A 12,586-nucleotide genomic window follows, 5' to 3' on the forward strand; every position below is an offset into this window, starting at 1 on the left:
TGGAAAACAATGTTAACACTTATTTGAGTTTGTGACACTGTGAGAGACAAAGTAAAAATTTAAGAGTGACAGTGTGTGAGAAACCTGGGCTCTTCAGGCAAAGCAATCTCATTCATGTTAGACCAACAGACAGTCTAAGTAATAGGACAACAGGTAGTCCGTAACATGCTCTATGGAATGTCCTCTATGTTTTCCACAGCTTTTTTTGTCATTGTGTGAGTGAGTTCTTTTGGTATGTGTGAGAAAGTGTTTCAGTGTGTCCATCTGTATTTGCACAATAGCTTTTCTTTGTTTCATCTTTCCCTTCTCAAAAAAGAAAAGTAAAGAATGGAGTGAAATGTGATGTCTGAGGCCCTTATTTTATGAGCGATGAAGTCACTGGGCGACTCTCCACACACTGTGAGCAGCGGAGTATCCCACTGTAAAAACCCACGCCCGGGGTGTCTGGATTTATGAACAATAGCTCATGAAACGCTCCTCTTGCACTGCAGTCATGACAGTCCCCATACAAAGCTTTCATTATCACTCATCCATACTTATATCCTGCCTGGCTCTATTGTGACTGCCTTTTACTGCTTTTCTGGCATTCCTGCCAGCCCGCATCGAGATGCTTACTTACCCTGTCCCACTTTCATGACGATCTTCATGGAGAGGGTGTTGCAGACCCCTCCTTCCCTGTTCTCCAGGCCCTCCAGGGTCCCATTCGATGTGGCTGTGATGAGACAGGAAACAGTGTTGGAACAGAAATAATCATTACAGCCACTCAGAATTCATGTACGGCTTGGTTGTTCATTCATGAAGAGAAAATATATTTGCTTCATAAGATACAATCTAACCACTTTTGCTGAGAAAATACTTTTTAACACCAAGCTGTATATATTGCTTACAACAGGTTCATTTTCTAAACCGCACACTGGTAATGTCCGCTCAGGCTGTAGCACCATATGAAAACAAGGCTCTATTATTTTTGAAGGTGCTGCTTATATCTGTACATAGGGAAGGAAATGGATGATGAAAAGTGGTGTCTCCTCCTACTAAGACATGGCTGTGATAGTAATCTGATCCCAAGGGAATGTGGTGGCCTTCAAAACACTGCTGAAATCATACATGTGGAGAGAGGGAGGTGTGCACGATGCATAGTCCAAAAATGTATATGTGGTAATCACTTTTACCCACCTCCTCCTCTATCTCTCCCCCTCCTCTTTAAAACAGGTTTTTGTTCTTTCCTTTTTGCTGAAGCAATGTACCAAACATTTGGCAAGGCATGTTATGCCAGAAGCAATTATCGCAAGCTGCAAATGCCAGGGGCTTAGCTTTCTCTTTCGGCATGTCCTGTAATTAGAGACTGGGTGGCACAATGGCCTGCAGCCCTTATCTCTGAGGGGCTTTCCTTCAAATCAATATCCACTGAGGGGAGCTGAGGAGGCCGGGGGACAGGGGAGGCCAATAGGATCTCTGTCGCCCTGTGTTGCTTCTGTCAGCTCCGCTTCCCAAGGACTTAAGTCACAGAAACGGGGCGCAATTGGCACTCTCTATTCTAAGTTGGGACAGAAAAGACCAAGGAGTGTGAATATGGATCGGGTTCTCAATAATGCTTTCAGCCCATATATACGAGGAGGTGTTTTCCATGCCAGTGAAAGCTGGGGCCCGCCCTGCCCTGTGTGATTCTTTTCAGACCTGCTCCGTGGGTATTTTTACCTCCAGAAACCGCTTTTTTCTCCATCTGCTCCATTCTCCCCCTCACAAGGCACTAAAGGGACGGCCACCTTATTAGCTGGTCCAGATTCCTCTCTCATTAAGAGTCATGAATGAGTTGCCATGTAGGAGAGTGTTTGACTAATAAGGTCCCTCTCCAGGAGAATCAAAGCCCCTCTCAGTGGAGCCCAGGCACAATGGTGGTAGGCCGGTGAGAATGGGGCATGTGGCGCTGCTCCAGCAGAGGTATCCCACCACACCACTGGCTCAAATCACCAACCGCTCAACAACACAGAATGGGAGGCCTGTGAACCCGATTTCACTCTTTCTTTCCCACATTTTGTTTTTCATTCTTCAAGGATGCAATTAGAAGACAGAGGACACACAAAACTGGGCTCATGACAAACATTTTGGATTAGCAATTCCTTCTTATGGAGTAGCCAGATAGAATAAAATGAGAATTTGAATTATTTTGTTTTACAGGCAAAGCTTAAAGGAGCTTATATTGATGACATTTCACTAATGACACCCTGCATATACTGACAGCCGTACAGTATAGCCAATCAAGAGACATTATAATGGAAAGGGATTCATTAAGTTAAGGAGCTTGAGAAGTACAGTGAAAAGACAATCTCATTGACTATTGGCCAATGCAGGGAATAAACGTGTAACCTAGCCTTGTCTACCTACAAGCCGCGACCTTAGCTGATTACATTACCTGCCTGTCTCATTCACATTGCATGCTATATCATGCAGGGCACTTCCTGTAACTCTTTTACTACTACTACTACTACCACCAAATGAGACTTCTTTGTCAGTCGAGAGAGGCTCCAGCAAACTAATGTTGGGTTTAAATAAAAGTGACAAGCTAACCTTGAACGGTTTGATGGAGCAAGGGAAGCAAAACCCTAGACACAATTCATTAGTATTTTCTGATTGCATTAACCACCAAATAGACTTACCATGTTTCTCAAAAACCAACTGTCTCAGACATCCTATATCTGTCCAGTATTCCACAAATAGAACCCCTCATTTGACAGATGCCTTTTTAAACTTTGTCGTTGAAAATGTGGGCTTGTCTTATTAGGTTTAGAGCACTCATGAAATGAGAACGGATGTGACAAAAACATGAGCAATCAATAGCTTACAGCACTTAACCCCAAGAACAAATTGCGTAACAAAAAAAAATTGAACGGATGCTTAACGCTCTGTTAGTGGAAAGTTGAGGCAGTGAGTGGGAGAAAGCCCTGCTGCCCTGAATGATGTCACAACTATTAAGATGCATGGGCCTGGGAGAGGTGCCAGGCTCCGACCGAGTCGTCATGCACAATGTGAGCATGCCACCGTGCCCGCGAGAAGCAGGGCAGAGATACAGACAAATATCCAACAAGGCCTCCAATTATAGGCCACTATGTTGCCCATCAGAGAAACACTTAGATTCTAGGACAGGAAATCACAGCATCACTAAGAAAGGATAAGGTAATTATATAACATGCATTGCAGTTGTCTGTTATTGTTGTAAACACTGTATTTGTATTTCCTGTTTGTCACTGCAATGAGTAAACTCTTAGTTGGTTCCAGGACTGTCAAGGCCAACCTTTGAACTGGGAAAACATAATTTAACACAGGATATGAAGCAGGGTCATCAGCAGTCCCATCTCTTCTACAGCTGGTGAAACTAACTTCTGTTTTCAAGGGAACTGGGGGTCACGTTTCACAACTCATGGGGCACTGAGATGTTGGAAAGATATCTTTACCTTGCAACAACACTGGTCTCTATCATTCAACTTCAACAAAGCTACAGCACTTGTTCCATGAAACGGAGTCTGGAAAATAGGTATTCCAATGTAAAAGTCTGAAATAATAGTCATAGAAGAAAAATTCAAGGACAATACTCAAACTATTCCGTTTGTGGGGTACTAGGAAATTGTCTTTTTGTTGTCCCCAACTGTACTGTAGTGTACCAAAAACATCTGGAGGACATCTTGAGATTTGAACACAGCAGATTAGTTTAGGGACCAGGGATACTTTTTGCATGACAGCCTGTATCGACAAAAAGTTCCCTTCTTACCCAATAGATCAATGATTTATGTTGATAAATATACCTTTTGGGAATATTCATTTATTCATTTGTACAACTGAATGCCTTCAACTGAAATGTGTCTTCCGCATTTAACCCAACCCCTCTGAATCAGAGAGGTGTTATATGTAAGATGACTAAACTATTGGCATTTTACCACCTCAAATTATCAGGGCAAATGTTTGTTTATTTCTAAAGAATGTGGATCATATAGTGCATAGTCCAGGTCTGAGAATTCAAACTTGTTCAATTCTAGATATGTTTATAAGACTGATGGGACCCTTCATTAATATACGGTGCTCAAAATATAAATGACTTACTGTATAGCTACCAATTATAAAAATCCCCTTGAGAAAGTGGAGCCTTTCTGTTTGAATCATAGCATGGTTGTTTGGAGCCTTACCACTGGGGGTAGGGAGCCAACAGACATTAGCACATAATTCATTTGGCAAGAATAAGCTCTATATGCTATAGTGTGTGGCTCTGAGGGAGGCTTCTGTCATGACTAAAATAAATCTTGTGCCATTCTAGGTTTCTTCCTTTAGCACCTCTAATTAACTCCAACATGTTTCCTCTTGATTATGTTTTCTTTCTTTGCTCCAAGGACAAATAGCATGGTCTCGCAGGCTATCATACTTGTATGCAACTGCAACAGCACAGATACTGTGCTGCTTGTTTAAACATAAGCCAATCTGAAGGGAGTCTTATTTACTCATTGTAAGACATTGTGGGTGAGGATATGAAGCAAAACAGTTTGTTTTACAATTGACATTCTCTGTGGTTTGTCCTCATTTAGCTGACAAACAAAATGCAGACAGTATTTCCAAACTTAACTGTCATTTCAGTTTGTAGGACGCTATGGATGTTCCTCTGAGTGCAGCCAATACCACATCCCCACATACTCACCAATGCACACCATGTTTAGAAGCAAACACGATTTGTCCAAAAATTCTTCTCTGTACTTAGATCAAATGACAAAGACATTCTCCAAAAACAAAAGACCAAGCGCATTCAATTTGAATGAATGTGCTCTGCAGCATGCTTCTGTAGAATGCGTAGACAATCCCTTGTACACAGTCCTGTACATGTGTTCACTGAGCAATAGCATGTACTTATGCATGCATGACTCAACATCTGACATACAAGGACCCTCTGTACTGTAATTATACATGAGCAAAATCTATACTGTATACTCATTATTCATTTTTCAATTATATTTTATTACATATTGATTTAGCAGTATTACAGAACTTGCCAGTGTATACTACATCAGGCCCATAATGTTAATGCCACGGCTTCTGTATTCTTTCCCTGTAACTTACTGTAACTCCTAGTGGCATCTTTGCCCCAAACACCATCTGACATGTCTGAGCTTTGCCCCGTCTGACAAAAACTCATGTAATCTGTTTCAGTGGAGACAGAACCTTCACTGACGCGCCACTTTAAAACCTTGGGACAAATGGTAAGAAAAAGGCACAGAGAAAACAAAGCAAAGCAAAACATGCAAAGCACCTTTAAAAGGCCTTGATGAGTGATAGGCTTAGAGGGATAGAAAGGGTTGTTGTAAACTCAACTCCCAGATGAGCACTGATAACTGTGTTCCAAGGACTATGCCAGGTAGCCACCCTGACAGAAACTGGAGTGGGATTCAGCATTCTGAGACAAGGCCACAGCTACTCTCTGACCCACATCATTTAGACACACAGGGGACACTGGAAACATTGCAGCTAGCTATTCTGTCCATAATAGAAGGAAATTATAAAAGTCTTGAAAAGTAAGAAACTGTGGTATGTTAGACAGATTAAAATGATAATTTGACGAAGTCAATCGCTTGTGAAATAGAGAACATTTTGGACTCACTATCTTTAGCGAGAAGCTGGGTTTGGTCTGTGTTTATGGTCAGTAAGATAATAAGATGCAAAATATTTGGGTTAGGAATAGAAGCAGTTGTTTTAGGGATTCAAGGGAGAGTGGCTAAGTCCCAAGGCTGCCCCATCAGATCAGGCACAGTTGACCTGCCTGCTGACAAATTAAGCTGAGGGTCTGGAGTGGAGATTTCAGCGCTGCTGCGAGATTACAGCACGCTCAGCTCCGCCAATGATATTAAGAACAACCTTTAAATCCCGGGGGCCAGCTGCACCATGGGAGCTGAGAGTCCCAGACCAGGAGGGAGGGGGAACTCAGCCCAGCCGCCACCACTGTCTCCCGCCTACCCGCCTCACATCAGAATGAGACCACAGGCTCACTACACGACATCAGAACCAAAGCAGGGCTTTGACGAAAATGGGAAAGGGAAACGCATTTTTTATTTCTCCCACTGAACCTGTCAGCTCTGTGAGTGTCTCCGTGGTTGCTAGGGTGGATGCACACTCACTGGACAGTCTATTTGGTACAACATTTCGATTATGAAAATGGTTCGCTCCTACAGACAGTGAGTCACGTGGCCGTGGCTTGATATATAAAGCAGGCAGACAGGCATCCAGTTACTGTTCGATTCAACATTAGAATGGGCAAAACGAGAGACCCAAGTCTTTGATAGTGGTATGATCGTCTGTGCCAGGCACGCCGGATCCAGTTTTCAGAAATGGCCGGCCTCCTGGGCTTTACACGCACAACAGTGTCTAGGGTTTACCAAGAATGGTGCGACAAACAAAAAACATCCAGTCAGCAGCAGTCCTGTGGGTGATAAAAGCTCATTGATGAGAGGTCGAAGGAGAATGGCAAGAATCGTACAAGCTAAAAGGCGTGCCACAAACTGACAAATAATGGTGCTGTACAACAGTGGTGTGCAGAACGGCACCTCGCAACGCACAACTCCTCGATCCTTGTCACGGATGGGCTATTGCAGCAGACGGTTCCACTCCTATCAGCTAAAAGAAGCGGCTTCAGTGGGCACGCAATAACCAACACTGGACAATTGAGGAGTGGAAAAACATTGTCTGGAAAATAACTGTGAGTTCAGTTTACTTGAGTGGCCTCCACAGTCCCCAGACCTCAACCCAATAGAGCATATTTGGGTTGAAAAGGAACAGGCTGTTCGCAATATGAATGTACCGCCGTCTAATCTGCAGCAACTGCATGATGCCATTGCGTCAGCATGGACTAATATCCCTGTGGAACATTTCTGACACCTTGTAGAATGCCCCAAATAATTCAGGATGTTCTGGAGGCAAAGAGGGTGGTCCAACCCAGTATTAGATGGGTGTACCTAATAAACTGTCCAGTGGGCACCTGAGAGGGTGCCTGTGGTTGAACAGACAATTAAATGTGGGTTATGAGTGGAGACACGTGCTCAATATTTCCACAACAGGGTTCTGTATTTCCACAACAGGATTCTGTAAACACTCCAGGGTGTAGCAATAATGAAAAGCCCTCAGATGTGTATTTTTACATTTTGACAGCAGTCAAATGTAAATTGAAAAGTCAACATTTAATTCCGTTCCATATGACTTCATTAATGTATTGGGTTGGTTGCCTGAGCTTGACAGGGACCAGTAAATGACTAGTTTTACCCAAATCCCCAGTTTAATGGGCATAACTGTAATTATACACAGAGCACAGATCAAAGCTGTAACCCATGTTTAAAGATGATGCACAGGCACAGTAATTGTTTGTCTTTGGGGAAGCGGCGTTTCTGACAAAAATAGTGAGTTGAAAAGACCCCAGTCGACTCGTTCTGGGTCACTCTACCACTGTTCACAGAAACCTAAATTCCGGTGCCGCAGAGTGACAGAGGAGACGATGTCTGGAAGGCTCTGCCGGGATCTTCCTGCAAGCTGGGAGTATCTGATTTCACTCAAAGGAAACTACAGAGATAATATACAATCCTTCAATAGACACCAGAAGGGTTTTATTGGAAAACTACTAAGCTCAGGAAACAAACATTTGATATGCTGAATACCACTTCCAAAGATTCTTTATTCTCAAGGTCATGCTAAAAGAGGGATTAACGAGGAATACAATAGTTGAGAGGGGATGTCATTTTTCATTCTTGTTCAAACTGATTCACGTAGAGTGGGATCAAATAGAATAGGATCAAAAGAGTTTCAGAAAGCAATTCAAACAGAAAGCTTGACTTGAAGAGGACGTAATGGTGACATGTTTATTTAACCTATTATTTTCTGTGCACATATTTATCTTTATGATGCATATTTGCAATGAAATCCCTCAAATTAAAAATGAAACAACCGGTTTTCAGATTTTTTTAAGAGGGCAGAATTTAGGTATGCACAAGTACCCCTACACAGTAAAATCATAAGAGTTAATTCAGCTCCTATGGATTCAAATGTAACAGTATTTTGGGGTTTATATTGTCCCACCCCCATTTTGCAAAATCCCCTCTGGTTATGGTGTTGATCTTTTTTTCTCTTTTTAACGACATTAAATGGAGTAAATATTCAACTCTCAGAGAGTTGCTTAAAATTAAACTTAAATTACAATTTTACTCTTCTCAGTATTATTTTTTATCAACTCCCTTGCCATTTTACACTTGCCTGTGTTAACAATCAACTACAGCATAGTACATTTTTATTTCAGTTTACCTCCGTTGAGTTATAAGGGTGTAAAGCCTTATTTGGAAAAAAAATGTATGTGTCACATTATGGTGGTTTGCAAAGTGATATCCAATCTCTGTTGGAAGCCAACTTGCTGGAAGAAATCCATCACTTTTACATCACTCACAACTTGCAATTAAAATCCCTATCAGGGTAGGGAAGAAAATATCGTACATGAAGACTACCTACACCCTTCAAACTCAACTCTGGTTCCACAGAATTTTTTATCGTTTGCCTCTAATCGGGGACTGATTTAGACCTGGGACATCAGGTGTGTGCAATTCATTATCAGGTAGAACAGAAAACCAGCATGCTCCAGACCTTGTAGGGTAAGAGTTGAATACCCCTGACCGGCACCATGTAAACTGGAACAACTATCTCACTAACTAACAGTTGCAATTAATCCAACCACTTACAGATTGGATTAGTTTAGAAAAACGTGCGTTTCTTATCTTTGTGTAGCATAAGATAAAAACAATAAAATGTAAATGCAAAAACACAGATATTGAAACAAACAATTTGAAAAATCAACCTGCAACAGAGCATGCTGGGAAATATGACAGTAAGGCCCCTCCCACATATGTGGATAACTCAATAGATTTAACTGTCTCTTGTTACTCTTAATGGAGTTAAATGTACTCTGTCCCAATTAACCATAATTATCAACATTAGAGAGCGTATCACTCTCTTGAGTGTTAAGATAATTCCCAGTAGAGTCAATTTAACCCATATTTTTTAACACTGATTTCAACTATCCTTGATTTACTGTGTAGGAACAAAGTTGGATCATTTTTTATCTAATTTTTCTGTAGAAATCTTGGCACAAGTGTAAAGATGGAAATTGCACATTACGAGAATGGTGTAGCCTCACATATTGCTTTTCTTCCAGAAGAGAAGCTTGCCAGCATTCCAACACTGGAGCTGAACTGCTTTAGTGTCCATTCAGTCTCCCTCCCATAGGCAGATGTGATATTTAGTATACTGCCAGTTGGATTTTATACTCTCTGAACTCTTTTTTCATGGGGACAACTGACATTTTTCACCCCCCATCCTATATACAGCATGACGGTAGCGCCATGCCTCACCACATCACATCCTGTGAACATACAGCAGTTCATCTTTAGTACCATAAGGGGTGATACAAACATAAAAAGGATCCAGATTCTTGTAGCTTTATCATAGACCTATATTGCTTGGTACTAACTCAAACGCCTACAGTACTTCATCACACTCACACACACACACATTATCCACCGATATATGGGTTCTTCAAACGTTTGAGTCCTCCCTCCTTGTCTCCAGCTACTGTGCTGCAGAGTGTTTGTAATTTGATTTGAACTCTGGCAAATTGTTTGATGGGAAACACAAAAAAGTAATGCGGTCCCCCACCCGGCAGGAGGTTCACTGAACCAATATACTCCACTAATTTTCATAGACAGTTGGCGGGGGCGGAGACGGCACAGGTGCATCAAAGCTGGGACCGCGAGACTGAAAAACAGCTTCGATCTCCAGGCCATCAGACTGTTAAATAGTCACCACGAGCCGGCCACTGCCCAGTACCCTGCCCTGAAATTTAGTCACTGTCACTAGCCGCCTACCACCCTGTACTCAACCCTGCACCTTAGGGACTGCTGCCCTTTGTACATAGTCATTGAACACTGGTCACTTTGATAATGTTTACATACTGTTTTACACAATTTATGTATACATAGTGTATTCTAGTCAAGGCTCACCCTATATAACTACTGCTGTTCACACCTTTTCTATTCATACACTGTCCACAAATGTCTATACACACCATCATATACAGTTGAAGTCGGTAGTTTACATACACTTAGGTTGGAGTCATTAAAACTTGTTTTTCAACCACTCCACAAATTTCTTGTTAACAAACTATAGTTTTGGCAAGTCGGTTAGGACATCTAAGTCATTTTCCCAACAATTGTTCACACACATACACTAAGTTGACTGTGCCTTTAAACAGCTTGAAAAATTCCAGAAAATGATGTCATGGCTTTAGAAGCTTCTGATGGGCTAATTGATATCCTTTGAGTCAATTGGAGGTGTACCTGTGGATGTATTTCAAGGCCTACCTTCAAATTCAGTGCCTCTTTGCTTGACATCATGGGAAAATCAAAAGAAATCAGCCAAGACCTCAGAAAAAAAATTGTAGACCTCCACAAGTCTGGTTCATCCTTGGGAGCAATTTCCAAACGCCTGAAGGTACCACGTTCATCTGTACAAACAATAGTACGCAAGTATAAACACCATGGGACCATGCAGTCGTCATGCCGATCAGGAAGGAGACGCATTCTGTCTCCTAGAGATGAACGTACTTTGGTGCAAAAAGTGAAAATCAATCCCAGAACAACAGCAAAGGACCTTGTGAAAATGCTGGAGGAAACCGGTACAAAAGTATCTATATCCACAGTAAAACGAGTTCTATATCGACATAACCTGAAAGGCCGCTCAGCAAGGAAGAAGCCACTGCTCCAAAACCGCCATAAAAAAGCCAGACTACGGTTTGCAACTGTACATGGGGAAAAACATCATACTTTTTGGAGAAATGTCCTCTGATCTGATGAAACAAAATAGAACTGTTTGGCCATAATGACCATCGTTATGTTTGAAGGAAAAAGGGGGAAGCTTGCAAGCCGAAGAACACCATCCCAACCGTGAAGCATGGGGGTGGCAGCATCATGTTGTGGGGGTGCTTGCCGCAGGAGGGACTGGTGCACTTCACAAAATAGATGGCATCATGAGGAATGTAAATTATGTGGATATATTGAAGCAACAGCTCAAGACATCAGTTAGGAAGTTAAAGCTTGGTCACAAATGGGACTACCAAATGGACAATGACCCCAAGCATACTTCCAAAGTTGTGGCAAAATGACCTAAGGACAACAAAGTCAAGGTATTGGAATGGCCATCTCAAAGCCCTGACCTCAATCCTTTAGAAAATTTGTGGGCATAATTAAAAAATTGTGTGCGAGCAAGGAGGCCTACAAACCTGACTCAGTTACACCATCCCTGTCAGGAGGAATAGGCCAAAATTCACCCAACTTATGGGAAGCTTTGTGGGAAGCTTGTGGAAGGCTAACCGAAACGTTTGACCCAAGTTAAACAATTTAAAAGGCAATGCTACCAAATACTAATTGAGTGTATGTAAACCTCTGACCCACTGGGAATGTGATGAAAGAAATAAAAGCTGAAATAAATAATTCTCTCTACTATTATGCTGACATTTCACATTCTTAAAATAAAGTGGTGATCCTAACTGACCTAAAACAGGGAATTTTTACTTGGATTAAATGTCAAGAATTGTGAAAAACTGAGTTTAAATGTATTTCGCTAAGATGTACGTAAACTTCCGACTTTAACTGTACATACAATGAGTGTCTTTCCATGACAGACTGACCAGGTGAATCGAGGTGAAAGCTATTATTCCTTCTTGAGGTCACTTGTTAAATCCACTTCAAAATCAGTGTAGATTAAGGGGAGGGGACTGGTTAAAGAAGGATTTTTAAGCCTTGAGACATGGATTGCGCAAGTCTGCCATTCAGTGGGTAAGACAAAAGATTTAAGTGCCTTTGAATGGGGTATGGTAGTACGTACCAGGTGCACTGGTTTGAGTGTCAACAACTGCAACGCTTCTGGGTTTTTCACACTCAACAGTTTCCCGTGTGTATCAAGAATCGGACTCCACCCAAAGAACATCCAGCCAGCTTGACACAACGGTGGGAAGCATTGGAGACAACATGGGCCAGCATCCCTGTGGAACGCTTATGATTCCTTGTAGAGTCCATGCCCAGATGAATTGAGGCTGTTCTGAGGGCAAAATGGGTTGCAACTCAATATTAGGAAGGTGTTCGTAACGTTTTGTACATTCGGTGTTTATATTTATTTTCTGAACTCTGACATTGCTCGTTCAAATATTTCTATATTTCTTAATAATTTTCTTTAAATGTTTTGGCTTCGCGTGGATTGTTTTGACAGGTATTACTGCACTGTCGGTGCTAGGAACATAAGCATTTCGCTACACCCGCTATAACATTTGCAAAATATGTGTACGCGACCAATACCATTTCACAGCCTCCCAGCAGTGTGGTCCTGACTATCTCCTTATATTTTATTTATGTTAAAGTAATGGATGTTTAAAGGAGAAAAACGGCATCTTAACTTGCTCTCTAAAGTCTCACCATCCATTCTGTACAGGATTGACAGCACTGGGACTAAACAGACTCCAAAAATCCAATAG

At 41.8% G+C, this 12,586-nt stretch overlaps 1 protein-coding gene across 1 annotated transcript in view; it reads right to left on the reverse strand.

Annotated features, from left to right (window-relative positions):
• Positions 1-12,586, reverse strand: part of efnb1 (ephrin-B1) — a 78,034-nt gene that overhangs the window by 6,268 nt on the left and 59,180 nt on the right. Inside the window, exon 3 of the mRNA XM_039004756.1 lies at positions 620-712. Coding sequence (XP_038860684.1) covers positions 620-712 — 93 coding nt within the window. The remainder of the gene's footprint in view (positions 1-619; positions 713-12,586) is intronic.

This window comes from Salvelinus namaycush, chromosome 12, assembly GCF_016432855.1.
Source record: "Salvelinus namaycush isolate Seneca chromosome 12, SaNama_1.0, whole genome shotgun sequence".
NCBI classification, from domain to species: Eukaryota; Metazoa; Chordata; class Actinopteri; order Salmoniformes; family Salmonidae; genus Salvelinus; species Salvelinus namaycush.